Source organism: Mobula hypostoma, chromosome 20, assembly GCF_963921235.1.
Source record: "Mobula hypostoma chromosome 20, sMobHyp1.1, whole genome shotgun sequence".
Lineage (NCBI taxonomy): Eukaryota > Metazoa > Chordata > Chondrichthyes > Myliobatiformes > Myliobatidae > Mobula > Mobula hypostoma.
Window position 1 is genome coordinate 44,139,357 of NC_086116.1, and position 27,501 is coordinate 44,166,857.

General features: G+C 42.0%; 1 protein-coding gene and 1 long non-coding RNA gene across 8 annotated transcripts in view; one reads left to right on the forward strand and one right to left on the reverse strand.

Annotated features, from left to right (window-relative positions):
* The window catches only part of upf2 (UPF2 regulator of nonsense mediated mRNA decay), a 132,535-nt gene that overhangs the window by 11,577 nt on the left and 93,457 nt on the right, over positions 1-27,501 (reverse strand). For 6 of the 7 annotated variants that reach the window (XM_063072761.1, XM_063072763.1, XM_063072760.1 and 3 more), the window contains 2 exons: positions 17,096-17,237; positions 14,868-14,988 (listed from right to left, as the gene is read on the reverse strand). In XM_063072761.1, the coding sequence (XP_062928831.1) occupies positions 14,868-14,988; positions 17,096-17,237 (263 nt within the window). Of the gene's footprint in view, positions 1-14,863; positions 14,989-17,095; positions 17,238-27,501 lie in introns of those variants that run through there. The other variant, XM_063072766.1, reaches the window with a different exon arrangement.
* LOC134359467 (uncharacterized) lies at positions 1,519-27,003 on the forward strand. Its single transcript, XR_010021121.1, has 3 exons — positions 1,519-2,230; positions 15,428-15,538; positions 20,023-27,003. It is a non-coding gene; the product is annotated as an uncharacterized LOC134359467 (long non-coding RNA).

Below are 27,501 nucleotides of genomic sequence, written 5' to 3' on the forward strand. Positions count from 1 at the left end.
CAGCCAGTGACATTTTCCAAGGCAGAAGTGGCTAATACAAGAGAGCATAATTTTAAAGTGTTAGGAGGAAAGTTTAGGGAGATATCAGAGGTGGTTTGTTTGTTTTTTTTATATACACGGAGTGGTGGGTGTGTGGAAGAGGCAGATAAATTAAGGACCCTTAAGAGACTAAGATAGGCACAAGGATGAAAGAAAATTGCAGGGCTATGTAGAAGGGAAGGGTTAGATGGATCTTGGAGCAGGTTAAAAGGTCGACACAACATTGTTGTCCAAGGGCCTACACTGTCCTGTTTTATGTTTATGTTAACTGTAATATTGGGAATCTCTGACTTTTGGTGCACAGTAGGACACTTCGGTCCACAGAGTCAGTGCTGTTCACTTGATTACTAATCGTATACAAAGTCCAGTTTTTGTTCTCCCCGTATTCCAATAATCACTCCGTCCGATTGCCTCCTTCCAGATTCTAGATTCAACCCACACACTAGGGACTACTAGTGTGGTCCGATCATGGTCTGATCAGGGACAGTCAGCATGGCTTTGTGAAGGGCAGATCGTATCTAACAAGCCTGATAGAGTTCTTTGAGGAGGTGACCAGGCATATAGATGAGGGTAGTGCAGTGGATGTGATCTATATGGATTTTAGTAAGGCATTTGACAAGGTTCCACACGGTAGGCTTATTCAGAAAGTTAGAAGGCATGGGATCCAGGGGAGTCTGGCCAGGTGGATTCAGAATTGGCTTGCCTGTAGAAGGCAGAGGGTGGTGGTGGAGGGAGTACATTCAGATTGGAGGATTATGACTAGTGGTGTCCCACAAGGATCTGTCCTGGGACCTCTACTTTTCGTGATTTTTATTAACAACCTGGATGTGGGGGTAGAAGGGTGGGTTGGCAAGTTTGCAGACGACACAAAGGTTGGTGGTGTAGATAGTGTAGAGGATTGTCAAAGATTGCAGAGAGACATTGATAGGATGCAGAAGTGGGCTGAGAAGTGGCAGATGGAGTTCAACCCAGAGAAGTGTGAGGTGGTACACTTTGGAAGGACAAACTCCAAGGCAGAGTACAAAGTAAATGGCAGGATACTTGGTAAGTGTGGAGGAGCAGAGGGATCTCGGGGTACATGTCCACAGATCCCTGAAAGTTACCTCACAGGTGGATAGGGTAGTTAAGAAAGCTTATGGGGTGTTAGCTTTCATAAGTCGAGGGATAGAGTTTAAGAGTCGCGATGTAATGATGCAGCTCTATAAAACTCTGGTTAGGCCACACTTGGAGTATTGTGTCCAGTTCTGGTCACCTCACTATAGGAAGGATGTGGAAGCATTGGAAAGGATACAGAGGAGATTTACCAGGATGCTGTCTGGTTTAGAGAGTATGGATTATGATCAGAGATTAAGGGAGCTAGGGCTTTACTCTTTGGAGAGAAGGAGGATGAGAGGAGACATGATAGAGGTGTACAAGATAATAAGAGGAATAGATAGAGTGGATAGCCAGTGCCTCTTCCCCAGGGCACCACTGCTCAATACAAGAGGACATGGCTTTAAGGTAAGGGGTGGGAAGTTCAAGGGAGATATTAGAGGAAAGTTTTTTACTCAGAGAGTGGTTGGTGCGTGGAATGCACTGCCTGAGTCAGTGGTGGAGGCAGATATACTAGTGAAGTTTAAGAGACTACTAGACAGGTATATGGAGGAATTTAAGGTGGGGGCTTATATGGGAGGCTGGGTTTGAGGGTCGGCACAACATTGTGGGCCGAAGGGCCTGTACTGTGCTGTACTATTCTATGTTCTATGTACTTAGAGCAGCCAATTCACCTACCCACTCAAGCCTAGGGAAGCAGGAGGAAGCTGATGCACCCGGGAGAAACCCACATGGTCACATGGAAAGCGTGCAAACTTCACCCAGGCAGTGCAGGAGATTAGGATTGAACCAAGTGAGTTTACAGCTTTGCTTTGCCAGCTGCCATGGTAACCAAGTGAAGGGACGGGATTGACAAGAAAGCAAAAGTCACAGACTTTCACCCCGAGCGAGTGACTCAGCAAGTCAGAATCCTCCAGATCAACACACACAAAATGCTGGAGGAATTCAGCAGGCCAGACAGCATCTATGGAAATGAATAAACAGTCGATGTTTCAGTGTGAGAAAGGAGAGAAAGGAGAACAAGCTAGAAGGTGATAGGTTACTTCTAGTAAGATGGTGGTGCACTCCGACACAGCAGTTTCTACGGAACCAACAAAAGGTAGTATCATCTTTTTTATGATTGCAATACCCTGCTGGATACTAAGAACTTAAAGTTCTGCAGGTCTACCCACCAGCGAGTTGTTCATTGGTGGAGAAACTGAAGGAGCTGGACCTTATTGTGGATTGTGCTGCTGCTTGCGTCAGAGTCGGTGCGCGAAGCAAGTGTGTAGTCTAACAGCGAGTGATCACCTTGGTCACCTTTCTTGAGATCGCACGATTCTGGCATACATTGTTGATATGGAACGCTGCAAGTCTGATTCACTGGTTTACTGGTGAAATGTGAGGGTAGACAGCAGGGAAGTGGTGTGGCCTTTGCTGAAGCAAGGACTAGGCCTCAAGCCATGGTGTAGCCTGTCTGCAGCCGCCCAGGAGAGAGGCGGAGTCGGAACACTCCACGGGAGTGCCGGAGGTGGTGTGGTGTGGTGTGGTGTGGCATACAGGCTGGAGCTAGGGCAGTCTCCCTGTTTTCGCTTGGCAGAAGGCAGGATGCATTAAGTTCGACTACACACTGCTGCAACATGCAATGACTCAGGAACCTGGACCTACATTTTTTGTGTGACTGTATTTTACTGCTGTCTTACAGTATGTATGCTTTTTTTTTGCCTTGTGCTGTGTAGACTGTTAGTACTGTGCTTTAAACGTTGGCCCCAGAGTAATGCTGTTTCATTTGATTGCATTCATGGGTATAGAGGGTACAGAGGGAATGACAATTAAACCTGAACTTGAAGCCAGGTAAATAGGAGATGTGGGAATGAAGTAAGAAGCTGGGAGGTGATAGGTGGAAAAAGTAAAGGGCTGGAGAAAAAGGAATCTGGTAGGAGAGGAAAGTGGACCACGAGAGAAAGAGAAGCAGGAAACACCAGGGGGAGATGAGAGGTGGTAAGAGGCCAGAATAGGGAACTGAAGAGGAAAGAGTAGGGGAAAAATGGAGAAACTGCTGTTCATGCCATCAGATTGGAGGCTACCTAGACAGAATATGAGGAGGTGCTGCTCCTCCAACCAGAGAATGGCCTCATCATGTTTTTAAGTACAAACCATCAATCTTTGTCTGAACATATTGCTTGTCGCCAGAACCCAAACTAAAAGAAAGGGCAATACCCAAGTCAATCAGAGCTTGTAGAGGGATGAGCTAATGTATGAGAATCCATTGAAAGATTCTCATCCTGTTAAACAACATAGCCGCAGATTTGGCCAGCAGTTTGTCAGTTATAGCACCCAATATACATTCTCCTCACCCTATAGTGAAGTTCAATAGTAATATTTCATTTCACATTTTTAAAAAAGATAATGAACTTTATTTTTTTTCAATTTGGACACCCATGTGTAATCCATTAATTTGTTTTCTTGCATCTTGAACACTTGTTTGTGCTGAATGACCTTGTAAAGGTAAAATTAGGACTGAACCCTGACTGCAAAGATTGTCTCCCCCAGTATTGACCAATCTAGACCATCTTGTCCCCAAGCTAAACATAGAATGTTGCACCATTGTCAATATTATTTTTTTTTTAGCAGAAATTAAATGATCATGTAACCTTCAATTCCATCACCTGCTCCTGAAGCAAGGTCAAGCAAATGCAGAAAATTAAGTCCAGAAAATTCAAAATAGTAAAAATAATTTCTAATCAAATTTAGAACATTTAAAGATTTCTCAAGTTACATTGGCATGACCCAGGCAATATCACTTCAATATCAAAGACTGGACAACTAAACAAAAACTTACCTAGTGCCACTTCTCTAGATCCAGAGACCAAACCAATTTTGACAATAACAACTAAAAATTTTAATTTAATAAAAACTTTGAAAATAGTAATTAAAACGGAGTTTATGTCGAAGTAAAAGTTCCAAACTTTTATTTGATTCACTTTGCTTGGATTTTTTAAATAATTATTTTCAGATCTGTTAGTTCTGCAGTCTGGGGTACAGTCCTGAATTGGTTTAAGTTCTGAACTAGAATCAAGAGTTCAAGGTTGCTGACTGATCCACACAGGAGATTGAATACAGCCACGGTTTCTCAAGAATTTAATTTAAATATATTTGGAATTTTAAAATGGTTATTCTCAAGAATACATTGAAACCACCAGATTATCATAAAAACCCACTCAGGTCAGAAATGCCCAGTCTTTACTGTCCTTGCATGGTCAGCCAGAGACACCAGTATGACTGATACTTAATTCCCACTCCACTTATAGGCAACAAGGGGTGGATAATAAACGTTATTGTTACCAGCAATATCTACATCCCATGATTGGAAACAAGAATAATAGCAAGAGATTGATCCATCGGTTTTGTACAGACAAAGACAATCATCTGAACTTAGAACATAAAACTGTTCTACAGCAGATAATACAGCACAGTGGAGGCTCCACAGCCCATAATATTGTGTCAACCCTTTAACCTACTCGCATATCAATTTAACTCTTCCCTCTCAAATAGCTGTCCATTTTACTTCCGTCCATGTGCTTATCTAACAGTGTCTCAAATGTCCCTGATATATCTGCCTCTACCATCACCCTCGGCAGCATGAGGTGAGTGGAAATGATGGCTATTATACTGAAACAGAGTAAGAGTCTGTGCTGGGATCTCAAGTAACGTTCTTCCTGAAACTGAAGCTAAAATATATTGTGTGATCAAAGAATAGTTAGCACAAGCAGCATCTACACTAAGTGACCACTTTATTAGGTACACGTGTACATCACTCATTAAAGCAAATATCTAATCAGCCAATCACGTGGCTGCAACCCAATACAGAAAAGCACGCAGACGTGGTCGAGAGTTGTCGTTCAGACAAAACATCAGAACGGAGAAGAAATGTGATCTCAGTGATTTTGACCATGGAATGATTGTTGGTGTCAGATGGGATGACTTGGGTACCTCAGAAACTGTTGATCTCCTGGGATCTTCACACACAACAGTCTCTACAGTTTACAAAGACAGGTGAGAAAAACAAAACAAATTCCAGTGGGTGGCAATTCAGTGGGTGAAAATGCTTTGTTAATGAGAGAGGTCAGAGGAGAACAGCCAGACTTGTTCAAGCTGACAGGAAGGTGACAGTAACTCAAATAACCACGTGTTACAACAGTAGGGTACTGAAGAGCATCTCTGAATGCACAGCATGTGAAACCTTGAAGTAGATGGGCTACAGCAGCAGAAAACCACACCATGCTCCACTCCCGTGTCTAATGAAGTGGCCACTGAGTGTACATGTCAAAATATTCCAATGCTACCTGGGAACACCTACATTGTGATGGTAGACATATATCTTGTTATTCTTTACCTTGCTCATTGAGATTTGCACAACTGTAAAGATTTGCTGAGTGATTATGGGCAATATACAACATCAATGAGACTGTGTTAATTTGTTAAAATAACTGAACTAGGTTTAGTAAAAAGCTGTGTAAAAATGATTTATTGAAGAAACAAACCTCAGCTGACTTTAAAATAGCAATTCACAAAATAATCATGGTTTAAGTGTGCAAATATTAAAATATAACCTTTGTAAGAAGGGAAAAATTCCAACAAGCAGCACAAATCTAATCAAAATTTTATTTGTAACTATTGAATCTTTTATCTCATGCTTTTCATTGGATTGTTAAAGTTGGTAATTTTTACGTTTCTCATTCTGAAACACAGACATGGTATTTCTTGCCATTTTGGCACCATTTACAGCATCCAGAAAGCAAACAAAAATTACTGTCTTTGCAAAATTTACTACAATAGACTAGCTAGATTCCCATTTTATCATACAGATCAGATGCAACTCAAAAAAGTATTCAATTTAAGAAAAAAATGATGGCAGTGGAATCCATCGTGAGTTTTTTTTTCAAAAATTGGACATTTTGCAAGCTTTTCTTTTGAATTTTAAACACAGCAAACTCAGTCCTGCTTCTACATATTTCCAAATGTATTAAGATCTGAGCAGCAACTTGATACATGCACAATTTGAAAAGAAACTACACAAAGTCCATTTCAGCAGCCAATACAAGCCAACCTTTTAATCTAGTTAGGTTCAAACAGGAACATGAAAAAAAAACATTCTACACCACTTTATAACAGCAGCTTCCTTCTATTATACTAACCAGTGAACTCGACAGAAAAATTGTGCAAAAGGAGTAAAATAAATACAGACATTGTCTGCATGATTGTATTCACTTACTTAACTCTTTAGCATTTCCTAAGTTACAAAGATTTACATTTTCAGCACACAGCAAGAAACTGCTTTCAGATGCTGACCACGAATAGATTTACTTATCAGGTAGAGCTTAAAAAGAAAGTGAAATTGAAGACTTTTCCATGGAAGACAGGCAAGGGTGGTGGGAAATAACATTGCTTGCTTTTATTAAAATTTAAATCCATATATTTAAGAAGAGGTGTTATGAAATTTCAAACCAGATACACAGTGACTTGTATTGTCTAGTATTTCTAGAATCAAAACACTGAAGTGCTAATACATGCATCGGTTCAGGTTGGAAGTTGAATTAATTAAAACACTGTAAACTTCATGGTAAGGCTTTATACTATAGTCAGAGTCTGATGCAAGACAACACAATCTCTGCCTGTGCTAGCACTCACTCATTGCATGAAAAAAATTAATCTACCCCAGGACAATTTTAATGAACAAACTAATGAAAATGATTGGAGACAATATTCTTCATTAAAAACCTTGTGTCAAAGTATTTTATTACATGAACTGAACTGAACAGAAAGGGTCTGGATTTAGGAACATTTCTAATATACAGTAAATATATTTATAAATTAAATCCCAAATCTCTCAGTGAGCATTTAGAATGGAAAATCACCTTTCAACTCATGACTGCTTAATTTTAAAACCTAGGTGGTTGTCATTTTTAAGGGGAATATGAAATCATTTAATACAACTGAAACACCTCGTGTGAACCAAATTTAATCCATAATCTGAATTAAGGTTGAAAGGACACTTTTAAAATGGCAATAAATAAAATGCCATAGATTAAAAATACAGCAAAGTCAATTGGTATAGATCAGGTTGCACAGGTCTGAGTTGAGATAATTTGACTAAGCTTATATGACAGTAACCACCAAATCCTGAACCAGTTTGGGAAAGAGTTGAACCCCACCAACCTCACAATTAAAACAAAATTAGAAACCACAGGATATACACAGTACATCCACCAGCTAATGCCAAGGGAAAGCTATGGTTAATGGTTCAGATATGAACCTATGATAACACCATTTCTACACAGTAAATTTGTTTAATTATGACAGCAAATCTTCTGAACATGTTCTCCTTGACATGAAGATGCAGTTAAAAAATATTCTTGCCATCCAACCGCTTATGGTTTGGGAATCATGGTTTGGATTTAATGATTTGGAACCTGGCTCACTCATTAATCAAGGGGGTTCATAGTGCAAGTACTTAGCATGGGCAAATGTGGGGTCCACAGTGTGGACCAACTTGGTGGCCTGAGATGGGGTTGGGGTCCAAAATGCATGACCAGCCAGAATCTGCAATTCAAACACAAGAGATTCTGCAGTTGCTGGAAATCTTGAGAAACACACAAAACGCTGGAAAAAATTAGCAGGTCAGACAGCATCGATGGAAAGGGTATAAACAGTCAAAGTTTTGGGTCAAGACCTTTCATCAGGATTGGAAACAAGAAGGGGAAAGAAGCAAGAATTAAGAATGTGGGGGACAGGAGACGTACAAGTTGGCAGGTGATAGGTGAAATCAGGTGAGGGAGCGGGGATGAAGGGAGAAGCTGGGAGCTGGTAGATGAAAGCAGTAAAGGGCTGAAGGAGGAATCTGATAGGAGAGGACAGTGGACTATGGCAGAAAGGGAAAGAGGAGAGGCACCGGAGGGAGGTGATGACAGGTGAGACGAGAAGGGAACCAAAATAGAAATGAAAAAAGAGAGGGGGGTGGGAGAAATTATTTTAAATTAGAGACATTGATGTTCATGCCATCAAGTTGGAAAAGACTGGTTGTGTATTTCTCCACTTCATTTTACCTCAGCAAGTTTACTGTAAAACTTATTATGATCGGTGTGAAACATGTTATAAAGTGAAATAAAGGTGTATGGGTATTAATAAGATTAACAGCCAGTAGAGTGGGAAATCTGTTAGTCTGCCACTAGCAAAGTCTCAAGGACATGTGAGTTATAGGTGGCTTATCTCGCCACTTAAGCTCACTTAGATTCTGCGATACGTGACTGGTGAATGCTGCCTGGATGGAGAACTGATCTCATTACGACCGAAAATTCTGAGAAGGGTTTACAGGGTAAATTCTGAGAAAGCATTGCTTCTGGATGGAGAAATTAGTAATGGGAGAAGCAATCTTAGGATAAGTAAGCCAGTTACAACTCTCATACTGTGGCATCATAAAACTACGAGGAAATAAATAAGAGTACAAGTTAGTCAGCCTCTCCAAGCTTCACTGTCATTCAAGAGATTGCACTTAATGCTGTGTATCAAACCCACCTTTCTGTCAGATCCTCATAGCCTTCAAACCCCTAGCATCTAAAAATTTATCAATGTTAGAATTCTAACCAGAGGTTCATGTATATGAAGTCCTGGAAGACACAAGAGACTGCAGCTGCTGGAATCTGGAGTGACACACAAAGTACTGGAGGAACTCAGTGGGTCAGGCAGTATCTGTGAAGGGAAATGGGCAGTCGACGTTTTGGGTTGAGACCCTCATTTGGACCGAAACATTCCATTTTCTTCATAGATATTGCCTGACCGAGAACACAGAACAGTAGCGGTAAGAAGCATTGATTTATGAAATGTGCTGCATTTGACTAGTTCACTTTAAGGGACATAGAACAGTACAGGGTATCTGGCCCATGATGTTGTGCTGAGCCTTTAACCTATTCCAAGATCAATCCACCCTTTCATTCCTATATAGCCCACCATTATCCTTTCATTCATGTGCCCAAGAGTCTCTTAAATATCCCAAATACCCTGCTGAGTTCTTCCTCAACAAACCTTAAATCCCTTTTCTCTGTTACATGATTTGTCTCTATTCAGAATATTTCTAACAACCCCTCTCAAAATAAAACATTCTTCTGCATCTCCCACTCCACAATGTATTCTACTTCAAATTCTCAAATTTCAGCATTATTCTTTTCTTAAAACCAATGTTCTGGAGTAGATTGTCATAAAAACTTAACTCATTTCATCAACTTAAGTAATTCAAGTTGCTTTACTGTTACATCCCACTGAATTTTATTTTAGTAGATATTTGGGGGAATCATAGCTAAAATAAAATTTTAGCGACAATCCCCCTAATATCTACTTAATTTCACAATTCTCTTACAAAAGATCTTAAACATACATGTACAGTACAACAGGTGCACAATGCTGGAGGAACTCAGCAGGTCAGGCAGCATCTATGGAAAGGTATAAACAGTCGATATTTCGGGCTAGGACCCTTCATCACGACCGGAAAGGAAGGGAGAACAAGCCACGATAAGAGGGTGGAGAGAATGGAAGGAGCACAAGCCAGAAGGTGATAGGCGAGACTAGGTGGGTGGGGGAGGTGGGGGTGAAGGTAGAAGCTGGCAGATGACAGGCCGATGGGTAAAGGGCTGAAGAAGGAATCTAATAGGAGGAGAGACTACACGCTGATTCTCTTAAAAGAAATTGGTGGTTGGAGAAAAGCACTGGCGGCATGTCGGAGGTAGTTTTTATTTTATAGAGTGGTAGGTGCATGGAACACAATGCTAGGGATGGTAGTAGAGGCAGATAATTAGAGACATTTAAGAATCTCGTAGATAGGCACATAGATGAAAGAAAAATGGACAGCTGTGTAGGAGAGAAAGTTTAGATTTATCTTATAGTAGGTTAAAAGGATTGGCCAAATGGTATGTACTGTGTAGTAATATTGTATACTCTTAAAAGACTGAACTAGTCAAATGCAATTCAAATTTCATAAATCAATGCTTCTTACACATACTGACTAACTGAACCTAAGGCTAAGTGACTGTGTAGGCAGCTGCAAAATAAGGTATTTTTAAAATTTTATTTTTATTAGAGATACAGCATGGCAAATGGTACTTCGATACAAATGCCTTTTCTACCCAATTATGTGCATGTGACCAGTTAACCTACTGATGGCCAGTGTTATCGGGATTGGTAGAAAAGTCTCTGTGGATGTACAAATTGAACATGGGTTTGTACATAGTGAGGGATGGAGAGACTTATGAATGTAGTATGTACATAACTGAAATACTGCAGGAAAAAGGAGGCTTCATATCCCAAGGACACGGCCTAGAAGATGAGCGTGTCTTTGGGGACCTGAGGTTTCGCAGCCCGGTGGACGGGCTGATTCTAAACTGGTGCCACCAACTTAAGTGTTGCGGGAGAAAATGGAACACCAGGAGCAGTGGCTCAGCTGTTGGAGGTTCTGTACTCAGTGAATCGTGCTCTCTCTCTCCCTCTCTTGTTGGTGGGGAGAGATTCTTGCCGATTCTCCAGGAGGCGAACTTGGGGGAAAAAGCAGCATGACAGACATTGAACACTGTAAATCAGCTAGTTGTGAAAGGAGACATCTCCTTGTCCCCTTAGGGAGAGAGAGTGCCTGTGGCATGTCAAATTGTCGGGTGAACGATTACTTTTTGTTGTACTGCATGCAGTTCATAGTTTTTATTGAGGGCTTTGGGATTGCATGCTTGGTTGGTGCTGTTGCTTTTTGCAGACGTGAGTGGGGGTGGGGGAGGGTCAATGCTTTGTTGCTGCTTGTGCATGAGAGGGGGAGTAGGGGGCTTTAGGGTTCCAACGTTTTAACTGTAAATTATTCTTTGGGGCACTCTTCTGTTTTCGTGGATGTCTGCAAAGAACAAGAATTTCAGGGTGTACATTGCATATATTCCTCTGATATTAATTGGAACTACTGAACTTCTTCCTCACATTTTAAGAAAAACAGATATTATGATGTTGTCTTTACATGCGACATGGGCTTAGCTTCTTTTAAGAACAGAAAGCATTTGCTTTGAAATTTTAAAGTTCTTAATTTGTTCACTTGCGTTGTTCTGCATTATGAAAGCATTGAACTATTTTCACACCTGAAGTGACTTAACATAACTCTTGTAATTGTGTTTAGTCTGGAATGTAATTCCAAATTATGACTTTGAAAAATTTTATGAAACATGAGAAGTAAAATGCTGCCTGCTCAAACCAGGAGGGGAAGCGGATGGTGGTGTGGAAAGAGTGCAGAACTAGTGCTAGATCAAATGCTGAAGTTTCTTGTTTACGACAGTGACATTTAATTTAAAAAGCAAGAAATGTGTGGAATTTCACCATAGAATATGGAATTTTGTATTTTTTGCTATTTACTAAAAATCCTGGTGGCAATTAAATTACTGGTCTAGTAGGAACATGGGCTGGGGAGGCAGCTGTCCTACACGTGGCATTTAATTCTTTTACAATTTTCATCTTGTTCTGTACCAGAGAAGCTCTTTTTCTAATTAAGCAAAGAGCAACCAATACACAAAGCCTTATCCTTTTCCCTATTCTTCGAAAATTAAAGATGGAACATTTTCTATGGTCCAATACGTTGACATAATACTTCTCCCATAATGTACATACTATCATGCCATTAGCTGAAACTCAATCTAAAAATGGGCCTCAACACAATGAAATTTAAAACAGCTAATAAAAATACAGTCAATTTTAATTTTTGACTGACATTTGAATTGATTTTAATGTGTCTACTAAGCAAGTGGTGCTGCTGGAGCTGACAGTCCCATGGGAAGATAGCTTGGAGGAGGCCTTTGAAAGGAAGCTCTCCAAGTACGCGGGACTGGTCAGCAACTGTCAGAAGGCTGGATGGAGAGTGAGGTGTCTCCCAGTGGAGGTTGGTTGTAGGGGATTTGTAGCCCGTTCTTTAGTCAGAGCCTTCAGCATTTTGGGCATCGAGGGAGAGGAAGAGGAGAGCCATCCGCAGTACCACCGACGCGGCAGAGAGGGCCTCAAGATGGCTGTGGCTCAAAAGAGGGGAGCCATGGAGTCATAAGTAGCTAGCCATCTGGACACAAGCTGGGGTCTGATCAGCCCCAGCTGGGTCACCTGGAGGAGGTTGTATGACATTGAAAGACCCGAAACACCCGATGATTCCAGGAACATCACTGAAGATGTGTCCAGAAGCATCAATAGATGTATGTACACAGCAGAATGTGGTCATTACTATCATAGATGTTCAAGTGCTTGCATTTGTTTAAAAACTATAGTCTGTATTCTGCGCTAATCTCATGAACAGAAATCTTTGTCATGAAATGACTTTTACCCTCCTGATATATGCAACTACAAGTTTGTATTGTTTCATCAGCTTCTAGGGCATTTTGCAGATCCTTGAACAGATACGCTCATGCCACACACAAAATGCTGGAGGAACTTGTGGGTCAGGCAGTATCTATGGGGGGAAATGACAGTTAACATTTTGGCTTGGGATCCTTCACCTGGAATACTCATACCAGGTGTTGATCAGGCTGCACATTATTCCTTTAACACTACAATGATAATTTGAAAGCCTCTGTAACCCTTCTATGATATGTCGCAAATTCAGGCCAAAAGATTTGGTAAGTAACTCTCTCCGTGGGTTGATTGCAGAAAAGAGTGGTGCAGTCACTTTCTAATACCCATCATCTTGTTGAGACTACCAGCACAATCTTACAAACCACACTGATAAAGAGTATTTGACCTGAGATGTTAACTGTTTCTCTTTCCACAGAAATGACTGCCTTATTCCAGCATCTCCCGTTTTGATTTCAGATTTCCAGCATCTGCATTCTTTCTTTTATTTTAAACTACACGCAGCACAATGCTTCTTTAAACCATCACATAGTCTAATCAAAATACATCTTTGTGCCAGAAGTATTATCCCTCATGTTGGAGTCCTATTCCCAATGCCTAACACTCTCCAGTATGTGGCCAAACTTTCCTTTATGAAGAAAAAGCGTGTACAGCTACATAGCTGACAGCCTCCTGGCACTTACTGCCCAGTTCACATTGCGTTAGGCTCTGAAAACAGATACTATTGTTGTTAACTTTGTAAAATGCCTGGCATATCATAAGCTCAGTCATGAGCACGAGCCTCCCCACCATCGAGAATATCTTCAAAATGGCGATGCCTTAAAAGAGGTGGCATACATTAAGGACCACCATCACCCAGTTCATGCCCTTGTCTCATTACTACTGAGAGAGAAGAGGTGCAGGAGCATGGAGACACACACTCAACGTTTTAGCAACAGCTTCTTTCCCTCCGCCATCAGTTTTCTGAATGGGAAATGAACTAACCATGAGTACTACCTATTTTTGCTCTCCTACTGCACTACATATTTAAAAGTAGTTTTTAAAAATGTGTATTTCTTATTGTAATTTATAATATATTTTATGTATCGCACTGTACTACTGTCGTAAAACAACACATTTCACGACACGGTATTGATAATTAACCTGATTCAGATTCATAGTTCACATTTTTGCCTATCACATTCTTTAACCTCCAAGCCATTGCTACGACTTGTCAGCATTTGTTTTTGTTACTTTCTTTCATAATTATGTTTTCCTAGACAGAAATACGAAGGAATAACTCTGTTTCATTCTGACTTGCTTTCCAGCATTCTGTTTCTGAAGCTATCTCAGGGATTAACAAGGTCAGCAACTCCCTGTGGACCTGGCGAATCAAGTTCCCAACTCTGTCAATCACTCTGTCCCAGCGGCCCTATTTGGCCACAAGAACACAGCCATGCCGACACTCCAGAGGAAATCAAGCAGACTCCTCTTGGAGCAGACTTTGAAAACAGAACCCTCAACTTAGCCATGCCATTTGATTCTTGATGGTTAAATAATACAAAAGAATTGCCTACTTTACGTGTCTTAACTGTGCAATTGCCTCTGCATTTTGATACAGAAATATTATAATAATGATCTAATTCATCAGCAATTTAAATTACTATCTTCAATGATGAAATAAGATTTAAAATCTAAAATAAGTGAAGCCGATTTATAACAGAGCGATTCACAACTATAATTTGACAAATCTAGTTCCATATTCACTGCTGTTAGTGTAAATACATGAGAGATAGATTTTGCCTTCAACGAGAAGAATATGTGGAATTTTAGATAGTTTACACACACACCATTAGTGAGCTGAGTTACAATTATCAGGGATTAATTGGCCTTTACAGTAATCAGACTGGACAGGCCAACACTCCTTTAGACAACTTTGCTTCTACTTTTAAGAAAGGGATCCTTTATTGAGCTGTGTATGATGAAAGTATGCAGAATATCATGCTCTATAACCTGCTGGTGCAAATATATCCAACAAAACAAATCTTGCCCTAGTTAAAAATGCCCCAAAGCTGTAGACACAAACCAATGATTTGCCAAAAGGCAGAGGTATTTGTATGATAAAGTAAAAAGCCTGGTCAACAAAGAAGGATCTTAAAGCTGCCACAAAACAACAAAGTTCACATCATACACAGTAGTGCTGATAAATTTGTTTCTGATTCTAAAGGGAGAGGGTGATTTGGGATTGGGGAAGAAACTCTGGAGTGCAATGCTTGGCTGTCTGAAGGCATGGCAGCCATTAGTGGAGTGAAGGGACACAGGTGCACAGATGCCAGAGTTGTAGAGTTCTCGGAGGGTTGCAAAACCCTTACCTCCCCCCAGTCTTGAAGATCAGATCGGCATTCGGTGCTCCTTTGGGGTGCTGGTATCGAGGCCGCCGCTCCCGATTGGTGTTTGCAGGGGCCGGTCGCTGTGCCAGGGACTGCAACATCTCTGCAACGATAGTTTAACATAACTGGATGATAAGCTACATAATTAATATTTTAAAAGACAAGAGATTCTGAAGATGCTGGAAATCTTGAGCAACACACAAGTACTGGAGGAGCTCAGCAGGTCAGTCAGCATCTATGGAGTAGAATATAGTCAATATTTCTGGCTGAAACCCTTCAGAATTAAATCAGAATCAGTTTCTTAATTTCTTTAACATCAAACAACACATTCTCAAAATCACATATTTCTACTTTTATTTCAATATTTACTTGTGCTCCATGCATTAATACATTACTTTTTAGTTAATTCTTTATTCCCTCTTCAGTTCTTGTGAGACAGAGACAGAGGCGGAGTTAAGATGGCGCTAAACGGCAACTCCTTTGATTGCATCTTTGGAAACAGCTCTATTTCCATCTTCAATAGCTTTATTTTTCCCTTTCAGGGTACTTTTGAAGACCCTGACCTGGAGTTACATGCTGTCTTCGGTTCCTTGCGGGAATGGGACCTGTTCTCAGGGTTTCAAGGACTGGCTGATGTTCGGCACGCCAAGGAGGTAGGCCTGAGAGGCGGCCTAGTGTTTGGAAGCCTAAGATCTCGGGGCTCTGGAGACGGGCAGATCTAGGGTGGGTGTCACGGCAGGAAACTCGTGCGTCGTCGGGGAGGCTGGAAATTCTTTTGCTGTGGGCCCGAAGACCCAAGATCCTTGCCATCTTCTGGCACAGAGCTTGTAAAAAGTGACAAAATGGACTTTTTAAACATTGTAAACTAGCGGGTTATTGTTACGTCTCCCACTCGCTGTGAAAATGGGGGACACCTCCCTCCACCTTATTAGAGAGAGAGAACCTGTGGGTTGCTGAATGCTGGATGAAATGCGGTAGTCTTTGGGGTAACTGCAAGGTCTGTGTCTTTGCTATCGCTTAGCTCACGCTTGTGCTCGGTAGCTGGTGCGCTTTTTGTTTTGCCGGTGGGGGGGGGAGGGGGGATGGTTGCTCACTGCCGCTTATGCGAGAGAGAGGGAACTTCAGGGTTCTCACGTTTAACTGTTGTTCATTCTTTGGGGCACCTCTGTTTTCGTGGATGTTTTGTGAAGAAAAAGCATTTCAGGATGTATATTGTGTACAATTCTCTGATATTAAATTGAACCTTTGAACATATATCACCAGGTGGAAGGACAGGTTCAACCCCATTGTTATCAAACTTTCAAATGGACTTATATGATAAAGATGAATGCTTAATCTCTTGTAATTTATTTGTCCAACCTGCACAGCATTTTCTCTAACCGTTGCACTCCATTCTGCATACTTTTTATTCCTTTTGAATGAACTCAATATACATATGTATGAAATCACCTGTCAGATGGCATGCAAACAAAAGCCTTTTACTTTATCTCAATAATCAACAAATTTCCAATCACTTCATGTGTGTTAGGTCTGGTATCAAACTTGATTTAGCTCCTTGATATGGTAGTCACCAGCTTTTGGTAGGTACCTTATTCTCGTGACCACTTGCATCATTCCGAGCAGCTTTTCTCTAATGGAAAAAACAGGGTGATCTCTCCATAAATTGAGAAAGCTTCACCCATTCGACCAGTACTAAAACTGACAAGGTCAACCCTCATCCCATTAACTTGTATTTTCTAATGATGAGGGAAGTCATTATTTGGCCCACTGAGTCTATGCTAAAGATCAAGATTTAAAGATTAGCTTTATTTGTCACATACACATTGAAACATATAGTGAAATGCATTGCTTGAGCCAACGACACCAGTCCAACGATGTGCCGGGGCAGCCTGCAATTGCTGCCACACTTCAGAATAGAGATGAGGAGGAATTTCTTTAGACAGAGGGTGGGGAATCTGTGGAATTCATTGCCACAGACAGCCATGGAGGCTAACTCATTGGCTATATTTAAAGCAGAGGTTGACAGGTTCTTGATTAGTAAGGACATCAAAGGTTATGAAGAGAAGGCAGGAGAACGGGGTTGAGAGGGATGATAAATAAGTCATGATAAAATAACAGAGCAGACTCAATGGGCTGAATGGCCCTTTCCAGCTCTTATGAGTTATGGTCTTACTGCAATGACTGCATGATTTGGTTCTTCTATTGCTTACCCTGGTAGTCTTCCTGTTCCTGACGCTCATTAATATCAAGGGTCAACTTCTTCATGCGCATTCGTTCCTCCTGCTCTGCCTGCTGCTGACTCCAGTGATTGGCAGCAAGTTGCGAATTCATCGGCACATTCAGTATCTTAAACTACATGAAAAGAAAACAAATCATGAGAAGTACATTTGGTGCTGTTAATGAGGTAGCAAAGCTGTAGCTCATTTAAAAATAATTTAACACATTCTTGAAGAGTGAAATGAACCAGCTCCTGACGTCCTTCAAATAATCGTTTTTTGATGATTGAAGGCAGGAGAATAGGGTTGAGAGGAATAGCAAACCTGCCTAGATGGAATCATTGGAGGAGACTCGATGGGCTAACTAGCCTAATTCTGCTCTCATGTCTTATGGCCTAATTTGCTTTGGTCTCTGCCAGGGTTTTCAAAGTAAATTCTAATAAACCTATTTCCCTTCAGGCCTGAGAACAAAGCAATAAAAATACCCACATTTAATAATTAGTCAACTTAAAAAAAAAGCAACAGAAAGCTGGCTAGTAAACAACAGAGAGAGGTTTACATTGGTGGACCAGTTGAGTTACAGAAATCCATGGGAGGCTGCCATTGAAAAATTGACATGGCTCAGTGCAATGTTTAATTAATTTTATTAGGCTGTGTGGAAACTGACGAAGAATCAAAGTCTTTTGTGATGTACACCTACCTAATCTAAATTCTCCCTGCACAATTCCATTTAATTGAATGTAACACCCACAAAATGCTGGAGGAATTCAGCAGGTTCAGGCAGTATCTGTGGAGTGGAATAAAGAGTTGAAGTTTCAGGCCGAGACCCTTCATCAGGACTGGAAAGGAAGAGGTAAGAAGCCAGTGTAAGAAGGTGGAGGAAAAAGGAAGGAATACAAGCTCGCAGGTGATAGATAAAGCCTGGTGGCTGGGGAAGAGGAGGCTATAGAAGAAAAATATCTTGTAGAGGAGGAGAGTGGACCACGGGACAGATGATTTCCAGGAAACCATGAGGATGCAGCATATTAACCTTGAAATAAGCCAATTGTCAATCTCCTCTTATCAACCAATTGTATTTGGCTAGCTGGAAAATTCAAAAATTATCACAAAAGGAGGATGTAAATGTATGGTCAGATCTAATGCAGCGGCTTGACTAATACGCATGATTTACACACTTAGTCAGCAGCATACACTCAGCTCAAATAAGGAAACGTGTCTTCCCATTAGAGTGAGTGGCAGTTTAGCCAACAATAATCTTCTTTCATAACAAATTAAGGGGATACCACCAGCAAAGACAGCTTAAAAATTAATGAATTTCCAGTACTATGATCTGACCATTGTTTACATTGAAGAAGGTTATTACATAGAAACATAGAAAATAGGTGCAGGAGTAGGCCATTCGGCCCTTCGAGCCTGCACCGCCATTTATTATGATCATGGCTGATCATCCAACTCAGAACCCCGCCCCAGCCTTCCCTCCATACCCCCTGACCCCTGTAGCCACAAGGGCCATATCTAACTTCCTTTTAAACATAGCTAATGAACTGGCCTCAACAGTTTGCTGTGGCAGAGAATTCCACAGATTCACCACTCTCTGTGTGAAGAAGTTTTTCCTAACCTCGGTCCTAAAAGGCTTCCCCTCTATCCTCAAACTGTGACCCCTCGTTCTAGACCTCCCCAACATCGGGAACAATCTTCCTGCATCTAGCCTGTCCAATCCCTTTAGGATCTTATACGTTTCAATCAGATCCCCCCTCAATCTTCTAAATTCCAACGAGTACAAGCCCAGTTCATCCAGTCTTTCTTCATATGAAAGACCTGCCATCCCAGGAATCAATCTGGTGAACCTTCTTTGTACTCCCTCTATGGCAAAGATGTCTTTCCTCAGATTAGGGGACCAAAACTGCACACAATACTCCAGGTGTGGTCTCACCAAGGCCTTGTACAACTGCAGTAGTACCTCCCTGCTCCTGTACTCGAATCCTCTCGCTATAAATGCCAGCATACCGTTCGCCTTTTTCACCGCCTGCTGTACCTGCATGCCCACTTTCAATGACTGGTGTATAATGACACCCAGGTCTCGTTGCACCTCCCCTTTTCCTAATCGGCCACCATTCAGATAATAATCTGTTTTCCTATTTTTGCCACCAAAGTGGATAACTTCACATTTATCCACATTAAATTGCATCTGCCATGAGTTTGCCCACTCACCCAACCTATCCAAGTCACCCTGCATCCTCTTAGCATCCTTCTCACTGCTAACACTGCCACCCAGCTTTGTGTCATCCGCAAACTTGGAGATGCTGCATTTAAGAGAGAAGTGTACATTTGGAACAGAAGCTTTATGCGGTATGGATAGGTGAAAGATCAGGGCTGGGATAATGACATCTTTCAAGTCACTGATTATAAATGGTGCAGGAAAAGCATGAAAACTTTTGTATTTGTTCATTGGTGTGAGCATCGATTTCCATCCCTGCACTAGCTGTTTGTGATTTTGTCAACAGAATAGCTTCCCAAACAGATTGATGCATCTTGAACTAGATTAAAAGCAGCTTCACAGAACAGACATCCAGAGCAAACCAAACTCAGCTGTTTTTTTTTTGTTTTTCCTAATGGTCATGTGGTTTCATAAGATAAAATAATTTTTCAGATTGATGTAAGTCACAACCCAGAACAAAGGCTCTCTCTGCAGCAGGCCTTAGTAGTGGGGAAACAAACATCGTGAAAGCTATAACACTTGGAAAAGATAAAGATAAGCTTTATTTGTCACATAAAGATTCAAGACACATGATTATTCAATGTCATTTCCTGTACACGTATAAAGGAGTGAAGTGATGATGGCACTAAATGGCGACTCTCTCGCTTGCATCTTCGTAAAAAGCTCTATTTCCATCTTTAATAGCTTTACTTTCCCCTTTCAGGGTTCTTTTGAAGACCCTGCCCTGGAGTTACACGCTGACTATGGTTCTTTGCGGGAATGGGACCCACTCTTGGGGTTTCATAACTGGCCGTTGTTCGGCACGCCAAGGGCTCGGCCTAAGAGTTCGGCTCGGCTTTGGAGGCCTAAGATCTCGGGGCTCTGGAGATGGGCAGTTCGAAGGTCGGTGTCACGGTAGGAGACCTGTGTGTCGTCGGGTGAGTTGGAATGTTTATGGCTGTGTGCCCAGAGACTCGAGATCTTTGGGCACAGAGCTCGAAAAAAGTGACGTAACATCATAACCCAGGTAGTTGTTTGTTATGTCGCCCCGCTCGCTGTGAAACAGAGACGCCTCTTTTAGGGGGAGAGAGAGACACTGTAGTACGTCGAATACAGTCTTTGGGGTAACTGCAAGTGTGTGTCTTCACTGTTGCTTTGCTAACACTTGAATGCTCGGTGGCAGGTGCCAATGCTTTTTTTTGCCAGTGGGGGGAGGGGGAATCATTGCTTGCTGCTGCTTACACGCTGGAGGGAGGGGACCTGGGGGAGACTTTGGGGTTCTAACATTTAACTGTCTTTCATTCTTTGAGGCACTCTTCTGTTTTTGTGGATGGTTGGGAAAAAAGCAGCATTTCAGGATGTATGTTGTATACATTTCTCTGACATTAAATGTAGCTTTGAAACCTTCGAATAATTGTTATCCTGGATCTGATGCAGCATAAAAAAGATTTTAAAAAATATAATAAATATAAATAGATAATTTCTAGGTATATAGCCATCTTATGTCCATAAAGTGACGCAGGGCATAAGACTGCCTGTACATAACTGACAGGAAATGATAAAAGTAGTGGTGACTGGGGGTGGTGAAGGGGTGGGTTGTGGGCGGAGGTGTTGGTCAGCCTTACTGCTTGGGGAAAGTAACTATTTTTGAGTCTGGTGGTCCTGGCAGGATGCTATGTATCTTGATGGGAGTGGGACAAACAGTTCACGAGCAGCATGGCTGGGATCCTTCATGATGTTATTAGCCATTTTCTGGCATCTTTCCGGATACAAGTCCTTGATGGTGGGTAGGCTGGTGTCAGTGATACATTGGGCAGCTTTGAAAACTCATCCTAGAGGCTTCCCGTCTGCCTCGGTGTAGTTTCCATACCAAGCAGTGACGCAGCTGGTCAGGATGCTCCATGCTGTGCATCCATAGAATGACATGAGCATGAATGTGTAAAGTCCAGCTCTCTTCAGACTCCTCAGAAAGTAGAGGCACTCGTGAGCTTTCTTGACTGTGTAGGATGTGTTTTGGGACCATGAGAAGTTGTGTGTGATGCACAGTTCCAGGAGATTGAAGCTAATTGCGGTTTCCACTGCTGTACCACCATTGTAAAGGGAGAGGGGTGTGAGTGGTGCGAGTTCCCTGAAGTCTATCACCATCTCCTTTGTCTTGTTGACCAGATATTATCTGCCTGGCACCAGGCCTCAAGCTCTTCTACCTCCTCTCTGTAGGTAGTCTCGTTGTTGTTGGTGATGAGTCTACCTCACGTCAGTGAACTTGACGAAGAGATTAAGACCATAAGACATAAGAGCAAAGTTAGACCATTCAGCTCATCGAGTCTGCTCCACCATTTCATCATGCCTGAACCATTTCCACTTCAATCATATTCTCCTGCCCTCTCCCCATAAATTTTCACACCCTGACTTATCAAGAACCTATCAACCTCCACCTTAAATAAACCCAATGATCTGGCCTCTAGTTACCTGTGACAACAAATTTCACAGATTGCTCACCCTCTGGCTAAAGAAATTCCTCCTCTGCTCTATCCCCTCTGCTTATCTGCCTATCCTTTCAATACAATGTGTATCCTTAGACATTAAGCTCTCAACTATAATCTTCTTTCAGCCACAACTCAATGATGCCCATAACGTCATACCTGCCAATCTCTTACTGCACTACAAGATAATCTTATTCCATATATTACATGCATTCAAGTATAACACCTTCAGTCCTGTATTCGTCACCCTTTCTGATTTTGTCCCCCTTTTATACTGCAACTCATCCCACTGACTCCAATTTTACCTGATCATCTGCCTGTCTCACTACACACCGCCTCTACTTGTAAACCAGCAACCCTACCCTCAGGTCCTATCACTCTGCTTCACATTCCCCTGCCAAATTAGTTAAAACCTTCCCCAAACAGCTAGAAAACCTGCCCGCAAGCACATTGATCACCTTTGAGTTCAGGTGTAACCTGTCCCTTTTGCACGGGTCACACTTTCCTAGAAGAGATCCCAATGATACAGAAATCTGAAACCTTGCCCTTGCACCAGTTTCTCAGCTATGCATTCATCTGCCAAATCATCCTATTCTTATCCTACCCTCACTGGCACAGGGAGCAATCCAGAGATTGCTACCCTGGAGGTTCTCCTTTTCAGCTTTCTACCTAGCTCCCTGAATTCTCTCTTCAGGATCTCCTCACTTTTCCTACCTACAGTTGCAAGAAAAAGTTTGCGAACCCTTTGAAAATTACCTGGTTTTCTGCATTAATTACTCTTAAAATGTAGGATGATGTTCATCCAAGTCACAATAATAGACAAACAATCTGCCTAAACTAACACACAACAATTGTACTTTCCACGTCTTTAATCATTGTTTAATCATTCACAGTCTAGTTTCAAAAAGTATGTGAACCTCTGGCATTGTGCCTTCTACTAAAGCTATTTGGCATCAGCTGCTCTAATCAATGAGATGAGATTGGAGGTGTGGGTTGTAGAGGTGCCCTGCCCTATAAAAAAGACACACAAAGTTAGGTTACTGACAGAGCCTGCTCTTCTCAAGAAAGATCAATTTATGTGCATCATGCCTCGGTCAAAACAACTTTCAGAGGACCTCAGAAGAAGAATTGTACAGATGCATGAAGCTGGAAAAGGCTACAAAAGTATTTCTAAAGACCTGAGCGTTCATCAGTCCACAGTAAGAGAAATTGTCTACAAATGGAGGAAATTCAGTACTGTTGCTACTCTCCCTAGGAGTGGGCGTCCTGCAAAGATCAAATCAAGAGCACAATGTGCAACTGAAGGAGATGAAAAAGAACCCATCGGTAACAACAAAAGACCTGCAGAAATCTCCTGAACTTGCAAAAGTCTCTGTTCGTGTGTCCACCTTAAAAAAAAATGCTGAACAAGAATGATGCTCATGGAAGGACACCACAGAGGAAACCACTGCTCTCCAAAAAAAACAAAAACAAAATTGCTGCACATTTCCAGTTTGCAAAAGACCCCCTGGATGTTCCACATCGCTTCTGGGACAATATTCTGTGGACAGATGAGAAAAAAGTTGAACTTTTTGGCCGAAATGCACATCAGTATGATTGGAGGAAAAAGGGCACTGCACACTAACACCAAAATCTCATCCCAACCGTGAAGCATGGTGGAAGGAGCATTATGGTTTGGGGTTATCATGACATATGCCGGTGATAATAAACCTGATTCTAATTCTGCTTTGCTGCCTCAGGCCTGGACAGCTCACAATCATTGAGGAAACAATGAACTCAAAATTGTATCAAGACATCTTAGAGAAGAATGTCAAAAGTAGTGGTCCATCATCTGAAGCTCAATAGAAGTTGGATGATACAACACGACAATGATCCGAAACACAAGAGTAAATCAACAACAGAATGGTTTAAAAAGAAGAAAATTCATGTTTTGGAATGGCAAAGTCAGAGTCCAGACATTAGTCCAATTCAGATGCTGTGGCACGACCTGAAGGGGGCTGTTCATGCAAGGTATCCCAGAATACTGATGAATTGAAACAGTTTTGTACGGAGGAATCATCTAAAGTTCCTCCTTGTCATTGTGCAATTCTGATCAGCAGCAACAGGAAACGTTTGGTTGCAGTTATTGTTGCTAAAGGAGGTTCTACCAGTTATTAAATACAAGGGTTTACGTACTTTTTCCAGCCTACACTATGAATGATTAAACAACGTGTTCAATAAAGACATGAAAGGTACAATTGTTTGTGTTATTAGTTTAGACAGATTGTGTTTGTCTAAAAATGTCAAGATCAGACCACATTGTATGAATAATTAATGCAGAAAGCCAGATAATTGCAAAGGTTTCACAAACTTTTTCTTGCAACTATATTTTATTGGTGCCAATACATACCAAGATTTCTGGCTGCTCACCCTCCCCCTTCAGAATGTCATACGTCCCTGACCCTGGCATCTGGGAGACAATGTACCACCTGGGCGTCTCTATCGCATCCACCAAAACTCATGTCTAATCCTCTAAATTGGTATCTCCAATCACTACTGCAGTCCTCTTCTTCCCCCCTTCCCTTCTGAGCCACAGTGCCAGAGACTCAGTCGCTGTGGTTCCCCCCACCATCCCTGGTAGGTCATTCTCCTCAACAGCATTCAAAACTGTATACTTATTACTCAGGGGAATGGTCATGGGGGTACTCTGTACTGACTGCCCATTTCCTTTCCTTCTCCTGACAGCCATACATTTATCTGTCTTCTGCAACTTAGGAGTATCTACCGCCCTGTAGCTCCTATCTACCACCTTCTCAGTGTCCCATATAAGTCATTGAGCTAAAGCTCCAGTTCCTTAACACATTCCCTGGGAAGCTGCATGTTGGTGCACTTGGTGCAGATGTGGCTATCTGTACACCTGCTTGTTACTGCAAATAACTACACATTACTACAGTGGTGTGCAGAAAGGCATCTCTGAACACACAACACGTGGGATGATTGGGCTAAAGGCCTCCTGGAATTCCAAAATCTCACACAAAGAACACAAAACAGCTGTTGGAGCCATTCTCAATACTCTAACTATGCATGAACAGATGAAGAATAAAGCAGTTCACTGGATATTTACCTCATCCAAGTCTAATGGGCAAAGCCTCTCCACTCTAACTCTGGTCCACTCAGGCAATGGCTGTTCCACTTGCCCCTGTCTCATTTTTATTCACCCTTGCTAATGAATCATGACCGTGCCACAGAAAAAAAAAGCTATCGTACAAAAGCTCTCTTTTTAAATCTCTTGCTCTCGGACCTGCGTGAGGCCTCCTCTGCCAATTTGACTGCAACTGTGCCAATGATTGCTTGGATGTTAGGCCATGCAGCCACGTGTGAGCAGAGTGTAAGCGATGGGCTCGGCACACAGCCTGTTGGGGGGGGGGGCACCTGAGTTGAGGATGATGGGAAGGGAAGATCAGTTGTGCATCCTGACCATCTGAGATCTGTTCGTTAGGAAGTCCGACACCCAGTTGCACAGCAGTGTATTTACACCAACGAGTAAGTTTGTTCCCCAAGATCTGTGGGACAATGGTTTTGAATACCAAACCGAACTCAAGAAACAGCATTCTGACATGTGTCCTTGCTTTTGAAGTGTGTCGTGGCCAGGTGCACGACATGCAATGGCATCTATACACTCAAGTGTACGTACGCTTAGTGAAAACTTTGTGAGGTATGCCTGTACACCTGCTTGTTACTGCAGGTAACTATGCATTACTACAGTGGTGTGCAGAAGAACATCTCTGAATGCACAACACGTCGGATCTTGAAGTGGATGGGCAACAGCAGCAGAAGACCACACTGGGTTCCAATGCTGTACCGAACAAAATGGCCAGTGAGTGTACATTGAAACCCACAGTGAGATGAGTTTGCCTCAACACCAACACAGTCCAAGGATGTGCTGGGGACAGCCTACAAGTGTGGCCATGCTTTCAACACCAACATACTTTCTAATCCTAACTGTACCTCTTTGGAATGTGGGAGGAAACTGGAGCACCCAGAAGAAACCCACGTAGCCTTGGGAGAACATACTGTTACGAGAATACACATAAAATTAAGATGTTTGCTGGCCTGGGCTAGCATCAGTGGCATCAGCAGTTGGTCTGCCACCTGCCCTCAGGGGAAGGAGAGATAAGGAACAATGGAGCAGCGTCTGGAGATGTGTAATGGAGGGACGTGGGAGAGGGAGCTGTCTGGAGCGGCTCCCCCTTTGAACCCTGAACTGTTTGAAGTGATGGACAGGCGATACCCCAGCAGGGGGATAAAAAGGGGACAGGTTCGCTAAGACAGGACACACACGCCACCCGAGGTAACGAGACCCTGGAAGCGGTGCGCCTCTCACGAGTGGGTGAGAAGTGCCAGACAACGACAAGGGTGGAAAGGTACGATCAGCGGGAACCCGGTGTGTGTCCGCCCTTGCCTGGGTGCCGGGTTCACTGCAGAGGATCGACCGCATCTGGAGGAGGGGTCACAGTCGGTGACCTCAGGTGACATCACCAAGGACCCGCCCAAATGCTGTTTGTGAGCCATCTCGCTGGTCTGTGAGTGAAGCCGTTCTGAATGATCAGTTGTTCCTATTCTATGTCTCTCTTCCCCCACCTTGTCCATCGCCATGGCAACGATTACTGCGAACTGGACTATAACTGGACTGAACTTTGAGTCATTTTGAAATTGGTCATTTACCCCTAGACAACGATAGAGCTTGATTGATGCTGTTATCTTAATTCTGTGCACATGTGTGTTTATCATCACTGAACTGTTGCCTTTATTATCCTTTCGATTACTGTGTTGCTTGTTTCTTTAATAAAACTTTCTTAGTTCTAGTACTCCAGACTCCAACTGAGTAATCCATTTCTGCTGGTTTGGCAACCCAGTTACGGGGTACGTAACAATACAAACCTCTCCCAGACAGTGGTGGGACAGAACCCTGATGGCTGGCGCTGTAAAGCATTACAGTAACTGTGACATCCTCAAAAGAAAGCCTCCTCAAAGAAAAAACATTTTCCTTTCAGAAATACATCCAAAATCTTTCCTCTCTTTTCAATGCGGATGGAATTACCTGTTTATTTTAAGATGTGATTGATTACGTTCAGATCAGATTCACATTTACTTATCACATGTTAATGGAAATATACAGTGAAATGTGTCATTTGCATTAACAACCAACATAATGTAAGTATGTGCTGGGGGCAGTCCACAAGTGTCACCACACATTCTGGCATCAATATAGCATGTCCACAATGTTTAAAATAAGGCAGCCAACTAGCTCTCCAACATTACAAGTACCCAAAATAACTCAAAGTTGAAGCATCAGAAATACAGAAGAGTGTGGATGCTTATTTTAATAAACCTCTCTCATTCTAGGAATGCCAGGTCACTTTGCCTTCTATTGGGACAAGGAATTCTACGGCAACTGGCTACAGAGATATTAGTAGATACACACGCAATCTCTTTCAAAAATGCTGGTATTCAACATACACATTTGTAAAATTATAGATACATGGATTGTTTGGCTCATATTCAAAGAGGAAAAACAAAACCAGGGTTGTGATAAAGCAAAAGCAGTATGTCCCTTTCTCCACCCTCTTTTACCAAGGTCAAGTTCATTCACATACCTTAGGTAACTGTGTATTGCATGAATAGTGAGATTAAGAATTAGCAGGTTAGTTATTAACGTCTGAAATGTCTGATCTACACAA